At 41.5% G+C, this 16,250-nt stretch overlaps 1 protein-coding gene across 2 annotated transcripts; it reads left to right on the top strand.

Moving 5' to 3' along the window:
- Positions 1–1,810: 1,810 nt before the first annotated feature.
- On the top strand, positions 1,811–16,024 carry LOC142379186 (carbohydrate sulfotransferase 12-like). 2 transcript variants are annotated; one of them, XM_075464318.1, is made up of 6 exons: positions 1,811–1,913; positions 6,830–7,454; positions 7,599–7,741; positions 12,084–12,212; positions 12,339–12,531; positions 15,473–16,024. In XM_075464318.1, the coding sequence occupies exons 2-6, from the start codon at positions 6,942–6,944 to the stop codon at positions 15,743–15,745; spliced, it is 1,251 nt and encodes a 416-aa protein (XP_075320433.1). In that variant the 5' UTR covers positions 1,811–1,913; positions 6,830–6,941; the 3' UTR covers positions 15,746–16,024. The 2 variants fall into 2 exon arrangements, with proteins under 2 accessions (XP_075320433.1, XP_075320434.1); XM_075464319.1 differs by lacking the exon at positions 12,084–12,212.
- The last annotated feature ends 226 nt before the right edge of the window (positions 16,025–16,250 follow it).

Here is a 16,250-nt window from a genome sequence, read left to right as displayed (position 1 = left end):
TCCTTTGGGGTTCCGTTGACGTGGTTTACTTTACTTTTCCGTCCACTTTGTGCTATCCACCCGTCTCTTCCTGCTGTGCAGCCCCCCATTATGATGCTACCGCTTCCATCATTAACAAGTGAGATTGTGTTTTACACCAAACATACCTCTTCTCATTATAGTTAACAACTTTGATATTTTTCTCATGACCACAGACCGCCCTTCCCTCATCAAGCTTCTTCTTCTCTGACGCCGGAGCTTCTTTCAGCTTCTTTCTTGGACGGCCGCCTCTCAGTTTTCAGTGTTCAGCAACTTCAGAGCAGATTTCTGGGCTCTTCCTGACCACTAACACCAGTTTTCTCTTTGCCTAAAGTTAGGCCATCTTACCTCAGCTAAGTGGTGGCACATTCTGTGAATTATGCTCACGTGAAATTGTTTGAATTGACTGGAGACTGCAGCTGTTTAGCAATGGCCCCCAAGAGCTATTTCTGACTTGTGTAAATGTACAATCCTGTTTTTTTTATATCTTAAGTAACTTCTTTGCATTTTCCTACATTTCCTATTGTTTCCTATACAAATACCATGAAACCTACCCAAGCTATTTTCACAAAGATCAACTGCAGTCAATCGGATCAATGCATCTGATCAAATTAAGAGGCTCTCGTGTCTTTCCCCTCAACATCACTTGACTCAAACACTGTATTTGCCATTGAAAGCTTATTCCATAGATCTGTTGTTGCTAAACTTATCCAGAATCTTCACTTCCCTTTTCATCTTTTATCATATTTTTTTGGTGCATTTCCTTCTCAGACATGCGTGTGAATAAATTAACCAAGAGCCGTGATATTTTGTTTGTTATCACTACAGCCAGTAAGAGAAAAAGAGTCCAGATAATAAACTGAGCAAAGAACTGGCACTCAACTGGCTAGGATGAGTTACTTGTTAAAAACACATAGTAGCTATAAATACTGAAAACTTCGAAACAATTAAAAATAGGGCTGGGCAACGATTCAAATGTTTAATCTAATTAATCGCATGATTTCCCTGATTAATCACAATTAATCGCATTTGTACGCAGAATCCAAAAGTAGTGTATAGCCTTTAGCATTTAGCTTTATTTTAAATGTGCTGCCATATGAATGAAAGTGCCATAACATTTGTTGTGCAAACACACTTTTAACATCAGCATCTTTCTGTAGTTTTTATGTAGAAGCCTCGCTCCACTGTCTGTTTCCTTGAATGACTTGCTGCTATCAGTTGTGTGTTTTGCCTTTAAGTGATATTTTAGACTGGAACTACTACGCTGAGAAGACAATTCAACTTGGCAGTGTTTACAGATGACTTTGGTTCTGTCGACTCCGCCGTCTGGAAGAACTTTAAAATGAAAATGGCCGAGTAAAAGTTCCGTACCCTTCTCCATGTTTGGTGGATCCGCCGATTACTTTCTTTTCCTGTTCCACAGCAGACAGCAGCAGACTTTTACAAAATAAAATAAATAATAAAACCTGCTCTAATGTGCGATAAAATATTTATCGGCGTTAAATAATTAACGAGTTAACGATAATAACTAGTTAACTCGCCCAGGCCTAATTAAAAATGATGGTACAGATTAATTTCTCACCAGTTCGGTTAAAGCATTATTCTGCGGAAGCTTTCTGGGGGTGTCTGTATTAGTTTAAGGACCAGAATCCTGGATAATGGTGGTTTTACAGCCTAAATCCTGATGTCAAACTCTATTTGATGAGCTGTGTGAAAACTACTGTGTTTGGAACGTGTGGGTGGCCGGTGTTCACATCTCGCGAGAGTTCCAGATTGATTCCGTGGGGAGCGCAGACCGCTGCAGCTCTGCTGTGCCCGCCCGGTCTCCTCACCGGGCAGACGGACGGACGGACGGAAAGGGGGGACCTCTGAGCGGCACGGATCTCCTCTCCTGGGTAAGACTGAACGCACGGATCAGGTGTTTTTCTTTCTTCTTTTATTGTTTCTTTCACACAGACAGACGAGTGTTCAGATGGACTTATTGTCCCTGTGATGCTGCCGGTGTGAAGGTATGAAATGAACCGAAGCGGGCTTTGTTGCACATCAGAGGAAGAATAAAGACCCATAATAATAATAACCGGGGAGCTGAAGTGAGGGGATATTTGTGGAGGAAATGTGCTGCGACTTTCTGTCGGCTGCGGAGAGGAGAGGACGGAGACAAAGTGTCTGCTTTGCCTGACACAGACAGAGACAGTGTCCGCAGCCGTCCATGAAAGGGCACATTGTAACTGTTTACTGTATAAATTAAGATTGTTTCCCCCCCGGGGAATGAGAGGAGCCGGTGTCCGTCCCTTTGGAGGAGGAGCGGGCCTGTTACCTGAGACAAAACCGCCTAACGGCGCCTTAAAACGCCCTCAGGCTTCAGGGAAATAAACTAACATCCAAGGAGTGTTTGAACCGGTAACCCAGCTCCATGTTTAGAGTTCACACGCGCAAATGATTTCATATCTTTGTTTGTTTTTTTATTTCCTGCGCGTGTCGGTGCTCACGCGCCAGTGTGCGCAACGCGTGGCAGGAGAGGAGAGTTCTCCAGTCTGTGAGGACTTTGGTTTTTTCCAGCCCTCCCCCCTAAAAAGAGACCCTGTAATTTTCTGTTGCAAAGCATGGGGCTGCAGAGCTTCTCTGTGTCTGGAATTTATCTGGTTTTACTGGGGACCGTCATTTTTTCCATAATTCCCCCCCACCACCCACCCACCCACCCACGCACCGACAGCAGATGTTTTTATGGGACAGACAATAAGGGGTGTAAACCCTCCTGAGGCCGGCGCCCCCCCCCCCCCTCTCCACTTCAAGCCCCGTTTGTTCACATCTCCGTGACAGCTGAGCGTCCCGGGCGGAGCCTGCGGTTCCCACGGCCCCTGCGCTCCAAAACACAGCCAAGCATATCATGTAGTGTAGATCAGGTTATTGTGCTGCACTGAGAAGCTGTGTGGATGCAGCCACGTATCCTAAGAGTTTATTTCTGTACTTTTATGCGTGTTTTTGTTTGTTTTTTTGGGCCCTTATCTTTGTGTTTACGGTATCTGAATGAATTAAGGGCAGATCAAAACAACTGATGTCATTTCTACAAATCAAATCAAATCAAATGTATCTGTAGCACATTTCATGTACAGAACAATTCAAAGTGCTTCACATAAAATAAAAGCATTGCAGCAGGGAGTGGAAGAAGCATTACATAAAATAATTTAAAGAGAAAGAAATAAAATTATTTAAATTAATTTAAAAACGAGCAACAGTCCAGATAAGTTCAAAGATATCGTGCAGATTTCATGCATAGACACATGAGAAAAGAAATGTTTTTAACCTGGATTTAAAAAATGTCTACATTCTACAAACACTGTTGTTCATGTTTGTAATGTCACTGTGGCAAATTTATGCAAAATCACACATGAAACGATCAGACTGACACTCATAGACCAACTGTGCTCCACTGTTTGGAGATGATACTTAAGCTGAGTGATCCACATCTGGGGCATGTTAGGCACCAAAAAAAAAAGAAAGAAAGAAAGGTTGAGGAGGCACAGATTTAAATTGAAAAAAAAAACAAAAAACAGCATCAACAGCAGGGGCGTTGCTAGGCATACAGCTGTACGGGGGCCCAGGCCCCCAGCCAGAACCCCACCACCAACACTGCCGTACTGTATGCAGAAAATGAGCCTGTACTGGATGTCTACGAACATTTGTTCAAATTTGCATGAACCTCAACAGGTTTAACAGAGCTGTAGGCTATCCAAGCAGATAGAAACTCCTTTGAGTTCAGCCATTTAGCTTTTCAATTCCTCCTTCTGTAGCCCATCAAACATAATCAAGTCAGCCTTTAATAAGAGGAAATATCACTAAAAAACACAGTGTGCAACAAAATAATGAACAATATTTCAGTCCAGGTACTGAACACGCTTTAATCTTACTGCAGCAGTCAATAAATACTTCTACAAGAGGGAATATTGCAAAATAAAAAGTCAGAATCTTAAATTAAGAGTACCTGATATGGTCTGATAAGTTATTGCCCTGATTGAGTTCCCTTTTAAACTAGCCTACCCACTTTTTACCCACTTATAATGCCTAAGATAGTTTAGTAAATAGGCTATAATAGGTAGAATAGGATATTGTGTTTGCCATGGAACCAGACACCCTTTAAGCCTAAATGCAAACGTTGTGTATTTGGTGTAAGAAATGACAGCGGCCTATAGGTAGGCGTGGGCGTTAACACAACAGAGAAAACAAATCTCTCACCTCCTGCAAGTGACTCAACTTTATTTATAAAGCCCTTTAAAAACAGCCGTGGCTGAAACAAAGTGCTGTACATGAATAACAGCACAAAGTACAAGGCATAAAACATAAGAACAATGTAAAAACAATAATAAACAATAACAATAAAAACAATAACGGAAACAGAGTGAAGGGCAAAGACCTTCACTAAAATAGAAAAAATGACCATAAATCTGGTATTTAGATCAATTTGTTGCTTGAGGTGAAATCGGAAGAACATTATTCTGTCTCAGTTGTGAGACTGTTCCTAATCTTTAGTAAACTCATATGTTATAAAGGAACGTAACGGGAGTGATATAAGTGAAAGAGACTGCAAAAAGAAGGTGTTATTCTGCCAAACGTTTTACAAGGCCGTGGCTCATTGACTGTGACCGCTTGGAAAGGACAAAAAAATTGTCTAAATATTTGGACTCCTCAAACCTCGTCACAATAAACAGTTAATTTCAGGTGCTGCTTGGCTCTCAGAAGAACAGATTTTTCTGTTATACACAAAGCTTGAGAGGGCTGGAAGTGTTTTCAGGCAGTTTGTAATGTATTTAAGACATGTAAATGACCATGAACAGCAAAGCAGCACAGAGGGCAGATCAGATTAAGTCGAATAACAGAAAATAAACGCTTAAATCGCAGAAAAAACATCATTCGGTTGGTTTCTAACCTTTGATATGTGCTACACTTGTCTTTTAAAAGTGACCTTAAGAAAAAAAAAAAATTGTGACCCTAAACTTACCTCTAAAACAACGACCCCTCACCTGCACAGGTGTAAGCCAAAGATTTGTTTTACAAAATATAAAAAAAAAACTAAAAAAACCTCACATTTAACTTTATGCCTTTTGGAAATGAGGTCAGGTTCACTTAGCTTTTCGGAGTAACATTTCAGGTCAATCCTCTGCATGTCTGTTATGTGAAGTCAAGCCACTAAAGATATTATCAACAGTATGTATTTACTGCACTGCAAAAAGCCAGCTTTCAAAAACAAGGAAAAAAAGTACAAAACTTAGGTGTGTTTTGCTTTAAAAAAGCAAAATTATCTGCCAATGGAACAAGAAAATGTGGCTTGTCAAGATTTTTCAAAACAAGTAAAAATATCTAATCTCAATTAACCAACAAATACCTTAGAATTAGTGTATTTTAAAATTTTTCTTGATTCTAATTAAATACACGTGGCCTATTTTTTCAATATATTGAAAAATATTCTTGAATTAAGTAAATGCTAGAGCCATTATCTTGACATAGTGGTATGCACTAGGCCTTATATTTCTTGAAACCAGCTTGGAAACTGTTGATATTCTAGCTTCAAGCATGTACTTAGATTCAGATTCAGAAAACTTTATTTATCCCATCAGTGGGCAATTAAGTTTGCAGTCCCAGTCTCCATCAATCAACATTAAATAATATAAATAAGAAAAATAGATAGATAAAAACATATACATCTTAACACACACATACAGTCAAACACCCTGTCCTGTCAGTGATGAACAGCGCTCAGTAAATCAAATTGTCAGTAATATACTCTATCCCTACACCTTATTTAATAATCTAATGGTTGTAGGAATGAAGGATCCAAAATACCTTTTTGTTTTTGTCCTGACAGAATAATAGCGCCTCCCAGAGGGCATTAATGGAAATTCCCCACCTAAAACATGATCAGGCTGACTGATGATACTTTTAGCCTTTTGGACTGCCTGTTTGTTAAACAGAGCACTCGGACTGTTTAGCTGTGTTCCAATAATATTTGATGAAGTGTTAACAATGCTGCTGAGACTGTTCTTGTCTTTGACTGATAGGCTATTGAACCAACATAAAAAAGAAAAAGTTAAAAGACTCTCAATAAAAGACTGATAAAAGTTACGTAAAATAGTTTTAGAGACACTGAAGGAGTTAAGCTTCCTCATCAGATGAATTCTCTGTTGTCCCTTTTTGACAATTGTCTCTGTGTTTACATGAAACTTGAGCTCACTGTCAAATATTGTACCTAAGTACTTGTAAGAATCAACAATTTCCACATCCCCCCCATGTATGAGTCTTGCTATTGGTTCTGCCTTTGCCCTCCTGAAATCAATTATGAGCTCCTTTGTTTTGGCTACATTTAAATCTAAAATATTATTGTCGCACCACTTCACAAATGATGTCAACGCTAGCCCATGACTGGAATGTGGAACTTGGAATAAAGATAACAGTGCAGTGTCATCTGAAAACTTGACTAGATGGCTTCCTTGTTGGAAAGACCTACAGCTATCTGTGACCTACAGCTATCACAGATAGACTCAAAACAGGTCATAAAATCTCAGTAACAAGCTGTAATATCTTATTTAGATAATTAAGGACAGAAACACTTAAAACAAGTGAAACAGTCTAACATAGAAGAACTATCTTATCGGACAAAAAATAAGCATATATCCCTTTGATCTAAGATATTTATTTTTACTCAGATTTCACTTTTTGCAGTGTGCTTCTGTTTCTTTTAAAATGTAATGAATGAATGTTAAAAACACACCAAAAAAAACTGGGGTCTTAGTTTCACTTCCTCTTTTTCTCTTTTTAGCTGCGGCTGCCGACCAGGAAGTGCCACCTTCCGTGATTGGTCGCTACCATGGAGCAGAGATAGACGCTTCGGTTTTTCTTTCGCCACTCACGGCCCTTAATGTGGTTTAATCATGGGAACATGGCGCGGTCTACGAGTAGCTTTCATCCTGGGCTCATTGTTTATGATTCTGCTCATCATCGTCTACTGGGATGACGTCGGGGGGTTCGGTCTCTACCCTTTTCAGGATCTGAAACACGGGCCGCTTCACTCCGGCTGTTGCAACCGGATTACCACAGGTGCCTCCCCGTCTGCGTCCGCCGTCATATCACAGACCAGCTCTCCTGTCACCGTCTCCACCGCCACTTCCAGCGCTACTCTTCTCCACAAAGGAGCAGCTCAGAAGCACAGAAAGGAGGAGCCAAAGGAGAAACTAAGGCAGCGTGAGGAGAAGAAGAGGACTCACTTACCTGTTGGTGATGGGGAACAGGAGGTGAGGAAGCAGAGGGTCACCGACTCGTGTTCAGGAAAGGACAAGATGGAATTCCCTGGAAGGACTCGGGCGTTTGAGCAGATTCCCAACAGGGAACTGGACCACCTGATAGTGGATGACACGCACCAGATTATCTACTGCTATGTTCCCAAGGTACAGCTCCTTTCTGTGTGTCTGTGTTTGGATCAACATGCCGCTGCCATGCATGCACCCATTTCCATAGTTTCTCTTTATCTTTATCTCCTGAACAGTCGACCTTTTCTTTGCTTCTGTTTCTTATGGCGTCCCTCTGTTCAGGTGGCGTGCACCAACTGGAAGAGAGTCATGGTGGTTCTGTCTCAGTCTCTGATCTCACCATCCTCAGGAAAACCTTACACCGACCCAGAGGCCGTGCCCCCTGACCTCGTGCACAACTCCTCTATCCACCTCACCTTCGCAAAGTATGACACACAAATGTCTGCGCACTCCTTATTATTTTATGTCTGCCATTAATCTGACATGTTTTTACATAATAAATGTTTGAGCACTGTGATGGACTGGCGACCTGTAGGGCGATCCCTGGCTCCAGGGTGATCCTTGGCTCCAGGGTGATCCTTGGCTCCAGGGCGATCCTTGGCTCCAGGGTGATCCTTGGCTCCAGGGTGATCCTTGGCTCTAGGGTGTTCCCTGGCTCCAGGGTGATCCTTGGCTCCCGGGTGATCCTTGGCTCCAGGGTGATCCTTGGCTCCCGGGTGATCCTTGGCTCCAGGGTGATCCTTGGCTCTAGGGTGATCCCTGGCTCCAGGGTGATCCTTGGCTCCAGGGTGATCCTTGGCTCCAGGGTGATCCCTGGCTCCAGGGTGATCCTTGGCTCCAGGGTGATCCTTGGCTCTAGGGTGTTCCCTGGCTCCAGGGTGATCCTTGGCTCTAGGGTGTTCCCTGGCTCCAGGGTGATCCTTGGCTCCCGGGTGATCCTTGGCTCCAGGGTGATCCTTGGCTCTAGGGTGATCCCTGGCTCCAGGGTGATCCTTGGCTCCAGGGTGATCCTTGGCTCCAGGGTGTTCCCTGGCTCCAGGGTGATCCTTGGCTCCCGGGTGATCCTTGGCTCCAGGGTGATCCTTGGCTCCAGGGCGATCCTTGGCTCCAGGGCGATCCTTGGCTCCAGGGTGTTCCCTGGCTCCAGGACGTTCCCTGGCTCCAGGGCGATCCCTGGCTCTAGGGCGATCCCTGGCTCCAATGCGATCCCTGGCTCCAGGGCAATCCCTGGCTCCAGGGCGATCCCTGGCTCTAGGGCGATCCCTGGCTCCAGGGCGATCCCTGGCTCTAGGGCGATCCCTGGCTCCAATGCGATCCCTGGCTCCAGGGCAATCCCTGGCTCCAGGGCGATCCCTGGCTCTAGGGCGATCCCTGGCTCCAGGGCGATCCCTGGCTTCAAGGCGATCCCTGGCTCTAGGGCGATCCTTGGCTCCAGGGCGATCCTTGGCTCTAGGGCGATCCCTGGCTCCAGGGCAATCCTTGGCTCTAGGGTGATCCCTGGCTCCAGAGTGTTCCTTGGCTCCAGGGTGATCCTTGGCTCCAGGGCGATCCCTGGCTCCAGGACGATCCCTGGCTCCAGGGCGATCCTTGGCTCCAGGGTGATCCTTGGCTCCAGGGTGATCCTTGGCTCCAGGGCGATCCCTGGCTCCAGGGTGATCCCTGGCTCCAGGGCGATCCCTAGCTCTAGGGCGATCCCTATAAACCAAGGAGTTGATTAGATTACTTTTACAATCTTACCTTTTTATTTGCAGGGACTTTTAGAGGAGGTCTATATGCCCTAACATTTATAAACCACGTTATATATCTACCATATCCTACTTTGCTGTCTGTCTGATCATTTCGCTGCTGAATCTCTGAGGCCCGTCCTCTGAGGCTCGGTCTGCCATCACTTGTCAGCCGAGTGATGAGAAATGATGCGAAAGGTGTGCCAAAGCAGCTTCCAAACAGACATTAAACATTTGTATTTCGTAAAGCCGCGACTTTTCGTTTGAACTTTGTACACCCTGTCAAACACGGGAACCTTTTAAGTGCAATGACTCCAGCAAACTTCAAAATTTACAGTCTGTAAGTGCTCCAGACCATAAAATATACACAGGGAGTTTTTTTCTCCTGCCATTAGAAAGGTGCTCTAATATTTAATACATATCAGCTTGAATTAATGCATGCCCTCTTGAGTTCTTAGTAAAATAAGCTTGTTATGTTTTATTGGGTATGAAAATGAGGGAAACTATGAGACAAACCCACCCTGAGAGGGCAGTCACAGCACAAAATGATCAGTTTTTTTGATTTGACACTGTAGTTGGTGATGCTACAGACAAAGATAAGGCCGATTTAAAATGAAAAATATGGAAATATAAAAAATAAATCAAATAAATCAAATAAATAAATATGTATGTATGTAGGTATATCTAAAAATATGGCATTTTCACAATGTCAAAATGCTTGTGCAGAATGACTGGAAGATGAGTAAATGTGTAGCAAATGATAAAATGGAAGCACATTATGAGTAACATAATTAAAAAGAGAACGGATTATAACGGGAATAGGATTTTTTTCATTTAATTTGATTTGTTTTAAGATTCCAAATCACTTCTGCACCGCAGAAACAGACTTTTTAGCATTCTTGTACTGAACTCAGCCTCTCTGTGTGGTTTATGAATATCATTTCAGGATGACCCTGGTGTCCCCCAGTGGTTTTTCTTACTCTGAAATTGACTTTCATATTTGCAGTGATTGCAAATCTAATGCTCTTTACGCTCCAAAGGTCACATGCTAAATTTTTCCTCCGGGAAAAAGTCGATAAAGGAAAGTACTGGCACTCATAAGGAAACATTGGCTTTTTCAATTAGGGAACAAGACTCACAGAGGAGAGATTATGTGTCATATGTATTAACTTTCATTAGCACAAGACAAACTTCTTCCCAAGTTCTACAGCATGCGCACCTCAAAATGCTGAATGGGCACACAGGACAGCACGAGTTTTAGAAATGTCTACATGAACAAGATAACTACAGAGTGGATGTAAGCCACGTCTGCTGTGTAATTTGCAATAAAATCAAGATTTGACCAAAGACCAAAGATGTAGCAAAGCAGAAAGAGTGCCAAGCAAGCCGCATTTCTCAATCCCACGATGAACACAGAAGGAAATGGCTTCAGACAGCTTCACAGTTCAGACCTGAAAGTGAATCAGTCTGTGTATTTTAACCCCTTAACGCCTATTGTCGCATATGTGCTACAAACCGTTTGACTCAATCAACCAGCTGAGATAGCATCTTTATTCCCCCAATGCCGTTTAGTCCATATTCACTACGGACCTAGGAACCTTTATATAAATAAATATGTTTAAAAAAAGGGTGAATAAAAAAACATTGTTTTTTCACTGTTATATTACTGTGTTGTTGTTATCTTATTATTGACCATTATACCTGTTGTCGCAAATAAGCAACATACCAAAATTTCTAATTTTTTTTTTGTGCAAAAGTGAATTTAATAATCTCAGCATTATTTACCATCTACTTAAAGGCTAAAACACACACAAAACATTTTTTTATATACAGCTATATAAATTCAGACGTTAAGGGGTTAAATATAAAATGTAAATGTACTTTATTTCTACAGCCCTTTACAGACAATCCTTACAGTGTACCAAAGTGCTTTACAGCAGGTAATAAATAAAGAGAAGAAGAAGTAAAAACAAATAAAAACAATAAAAGAACAGTGAAAGCAATAAAATATTAAGATAAAATAATATAAAAGTGTCATCATACTACTGGGTATTAAAAGCAATCCTAAATAAGTAGGTTTTTAGCCTAGATGTGAAGAGGCCCAGGTCAGAAATAAGACGCAGCTGGACGGGGGGCTTATTCCAGAGCCTGGGGGCAGAAACTGATAGATAGATACTTTATTGATCCCGAAGAAAATACAAGCATCCAGTAGCAAGACATAATAAAGCAATACAAATGTTTATACAATTATAAACACTTTAAAAACAATCTAAGAATTTAAAAAACAATTTAAAAAACAGTTTGAAAATATAAAGTGACCAGTGATCTGTTGACCTCAGAGCTCTGCCAGGACTGTTAAAAGCTCAGATAAATACGATGGGGCGAGCTTTAAAAACAAACATTAAAAGTTTAAAATCAGTTCTATTAAAGGACAGGAAGCCAATGGAGGGAGTTAAGAACAGGAGTGATGTGCACACGTCTGTTGGTGTTGGTTAAAAGACGGGCAGCAGCGTTCTGCACCAGCTGAAGGCGGCTGGGAGAAGACTGGCCAACTTAGTTTGCACTTACTGGGTTCCTCGTATCAAAATGTTGTTTCTGTCTCTACTTTTTATTGCATTGACTAACAAAAAGTGAACATGGTTTCCCAAGAAAGACGTCTGCTATACCACTCCGATATGCAATTACACTGAAACTGTTTGACAAGCTATCCGTGAGCTAAATGAGCGATTAAACGAGCTGATGCTGGAAAGTGTGGAAACGACAGGCGGGTGGGGCTTGGTGCTGCAGCACAGACGGACCTTTCTCTGCCCCTCGGGAGCCGAACATGTGTTTTTCTCTGCCTGCATCGTGATACGAGACATGTCTTTTCCCCCTTCAGGAGTGATCTGACTGTGTTTAGAAGTCATCTGATGTCAATACCAAATGTCTGCAGACCAATCAGCTTAACAGATTTTGACATGGCGAGATAAAAAAAGAAAAAGAGAGAAGAAACACCAACAGATGAGCTCTTACGGTACTTTCTGTGTCTGTTTCTCTTTGCCAGATTTTGGCGCCATTATGGTTCACTGTCCCGCCACCTGATGGCACTCAAGCTCCAGCACTACACTAAGTTTCTGTTTGTGAGAGACCCGTTTGTGCGCCTTATCTCTGCCTTCAGGAACAAGTTTGGAAGGTGTGTGTCTTGTGTGCATGTACACTGGTTTATGGGAAAGGAATGTGCTTCACCCGTGACTAAACAGCAATCCTTTTCACTTATTTAATTCATTATTAAAGTGTGTGCATCTGTGTGTGTGTTAAGGCCCAACGAGGACTTCTACAGGCAGTTTGGTTCGGTTATGCTGCGGCAGTATGGCAACGTTTCGGGGAGTTTGCCGGAGACGGCTGCTGAGGCGTTTGCGGCAGGAATCAAACCAACGTTTCAGCAGTTTATCACATATCTGCTCGATCCAAAGACTGAGAGGGAAAGCGTCTTCAACGAACACTGGCGGCAGGTATATGTCTTACATACAAAGATGTACAACCTCGAGTGCACGCTGACACATAAAGGCAATGCTGGATATTTTAAATGGATTCGTCAACTTTTCCATTTCCCCCCCAAAGACAGCATGAGATTCTTACTGAATCTCTTTTTTTTTTTTATCCAACCTACATAATGATACTTTTGGTTTCAAATCTTTTTTATTATTATTTCCACGATGAATATACAAGTAACAATGATACATTGAAGATGAGTATCTCAACAATAACAAAAATACCCTCCACAAAACAACCCCAAGGTTGGGCTCGTGTAATTCTAAATGGTATCAAAGTTTTGTAAAAATCAACATTTACATATAAGAAATAAAAAGATGTACAGAAATCTTGAGGTAGAACATTGACCCGACCTGACCCCCACTCACCCCCAATCCCCTATCCCCACCCCCAGCATATGATACTTTTAAAACATTTATGATGTTTTGAGATATGATGACTATGAGTATGCAAAAAAACTAAGAAATAAATCAACGTGTCATTTAATACTAATTAGGGCTGGGCGAGTTAACTCGTTAATATCACGTTAACGCATTAATTATTTAACGTTGATTAAATTTTTATCGCGCATTAACACGTTTTTTTTAAATTTTTTTTTTTAAAGATTTTTTAAAAATTAAAACAAATTTTTTTTGAGGGCTTTTGTGCCTTTAATGGAAAGTTCAGAGAGACAGGAAGCAGGGGGCAGAGAGAGGGGGAACAACACGCAGCACAGGGCTGTCCGATGCGGGACTTGTACCGGGGCCAGCTGCAGCGAGGACTATAGCCTCTGTACATGGGGCGCCTGCTCAGGCCACTACGCCACGGACCACCCCTGTTTTATTATTTATTTTATTATTGTAAAAGTCTGTTGCTCACAGGCTTTTATTTTGTAAAAGTCTGTTGCTCACAGGCTTTTATTTTGTAAAAGTCTGTTGCTCACAGGCTTTTATTTTGTAAAAGTCTGCTGCTGTCTGCTGTGGAACAGGAAAAGAAAGTAATCGGCGGATCCACCAAACATGGAGAAGGGTACGGAACTTTTACTCGGCCATTTTCATTTTAAAGTTCTTCCAGACGGCGGAGTCGACAGAACCAAAGTCATCTGTAAACACTGCCAAGTTGAATTGTCTTCTCAGCGTAGTAGTTCCAGTCTAAAATATCACTTAAAGGCAAAACACACAACTGATAGCAGCAAGTCATTCAAGGAAACAGACAGTGGAGCGAGGCTTCTACATAAAAACTACAGAAAGATGCTGATGTTAAAAGTGTGTTTGCACAACAAATGTTATGGCACTTTCATTCATATGGCAGCACATTTAAAATAAAGCTAAATGCTAAAAGCTATACACTACTTTTGGATTCATTTTTGGATTTTGTGTACAAATCCTGTGATTAATTAGATTAAAAATCATTGCCTAGCCCTAATACTAATGTATTTGTACTGTTCAGTGGAGTCTCTCTGTCTCCAATCAAACTGAATCCGTTTTGTGACAATGTATACCGTGTAGTCAGAGGACATGGCATCATAACTACGTGAAGACAGTAGTTTTTTTCTAAGTGTTGCGGAGCTAATAAAACTTAATAAAGGGTTTTTTAAAGGGGGAAACACATGGAGCTCCACAACACTGCAGAGACAGGTTCAGATCTATCCAAAGCACAATCTGGCAGACCAAAAGTAACCAAAATCAACAGAAAATCAACACGTAGACACTGAGAGAAATGCAAGCAAGTTCATAACAGACACACAGAATATGATAAATAAAGACTCCAGTCGTTAAAAGTACAGGAAATAAAAGTTGTTTCGTCTCAGATAGGGAGTAGATTCTTCTCAGGAAGAACAACAAATGCTTGTCTGATTGTCTCAGACATACTGAGGTTTCAGTTCGATTTACCAAAAGAAAAAAATTAGAATAAATGAAAGTCACATACATTATGGATTTCAGCTTAAAGGAGGAGAGTTATTGTGTTAAGCTATGGCAGCAGGCGTAATAAAACTCCTTTATGAGACCTTATTGTATTAGAGCTGCAGAAGTTTCTTAAGACAAGCTGTTGTTTTTATCAGTATTAAGGCTTGCAGCTGAGCAGTAATGTCCATTCTGTTGCCAATCTTGTGCGACTTTCTTCTTTCCACAATCAGCTCCAGGGGCTCCAGGAGCAGAGCAGTCTTCTTTCTGAGTTTATTCGGTTTCTTTGGGTCACTGCTGGACCTCATGCTGCTGCAATGAAAACTCTCTCCACCACAGATTAACTGAAGAAACAAGAGATGAACAAGAATCTGTCTCCTCTCACTGGAAAAAATCTAAATCTTACCAAGTATATTTGTCTCATTGAGTATCTCATTACACTTAATATAAGACACAACTGCCTAACAAGCACCATTTCAGCCAGATATAGGGACTTGTTTTAATACAATACATCTGGAATATCTTGTTAAGTGAAAAATTCATGAAAACAAATTGTTTTGAGTCACATATCATATGAAACAAGCTTTTTTTTTATTTGAAAAGGTTTTTAAGCTAATTTCAAGATCACTTTTAACTCAAAAGTCCCAAATATCACATCTTATTTCAAGAAATCTTGACAAGACGATTTTTACTAGTTCCATTGGCAGATTTATTTTTGCTTATTTCAAGCAAAAACGTCTTTTATTTGTTGTTTTTTTACTTATTTTTGGAGGGGCATTTTTTCCAGTGCTCGTAGTTTGTTCAGAATCATGAACATCCATCTGCCGTTGAAGGCAACGTTGCCCAAATCCTTTTTGGTAATTAAAAGAATGCTCGTTGCTTATCGGCCAACTAGAGGTATGGAGGATGCTACCACCACTAAACTGAACTGAACTGAACTGAACTTTTTCGTGTACATCAGCATATGAACACATCTAGTCTGACATTAAACCGTAGGCCTGCCTCTTCTCCGTTGCAGGTTTACCGTTTGTGCCATCCGTGTCAGGTGAAGTACGACTTCATTGGACGACTGGAAACCCTGGAAACGGATGCGGAGCAACTATTGAAGCTACTGAAGGTGGATCATCTGTTGCGCTTCCCTTCGGGGGCCCGAAACCGCACCGCAGCCAGCTGGGAAAGGGACTGGTTCACACAGATACCCATCACCGAGAGGAGAGAACTGTACAAGCTGTATGAACCAGACTTTGAGCTGTTTGGATATCCCAAACCCGACAGCGTGCTCCACCAGTAGACTACACTGACCACACGTTGCCTACCTGTGCACAACCAGTTCATGCCTTTAAGACCAGTCTGAATGCTGTTTGTCTCACTTTTTTTTTTGCAGTCCTACCAGTATTATTTATCATTTGATATCTTAAGCACACCTGGTTACAAGTTGGATTGCTCCAAGTCTTTTGTACCCCATCTAAAAGCACTTTGAATGGCATTTTGTGAATAGTGCTGTATTTTTTTGTAAGTCATGGATGAAGCTCTGGGGCTGAAGGGAGATATGTTGCTGAAAAATAAAGGATTTGATCAATATTTTCACTTTATTAAAGTAAAAGAAACAATTAGGAGTACTGTCAAGCAAAGGACAGCTGCTTGTCTCTGTTTAATATTTGCCAAAACTGAGGATCCCAGTTTTAATGCTTGTAGATTTTTGACAAAAAGCTTGGAAAAGGGACGAGAAAATAGAAAAACTTTGAGGACATTTTCTAAATTTGTGAAGTAGTGGCTTCTTTATAAAAGTGAAATGA

Source organism: Odontesthes bonariensis, chromosome 4 (assembly GCF_027942865.1).
Source record: "Odontesthes bonariensis isolate fOdoBon6 chromosome 4, fOdoBon6.hap1, whole genome shotgun sequence".
Lineage (NCBI taxonomy): Eukaryota > Metazoa > Chordata > Actinopteri > Atheriniformes > Atherinopsidae > Odontesthes > Odontesthes bonariensis.
The sequence above is the reverse complement of the archived record's forward strand: the minus strand, read 5'-3'. Positions and strand labels throughout refer to the sequence as shown.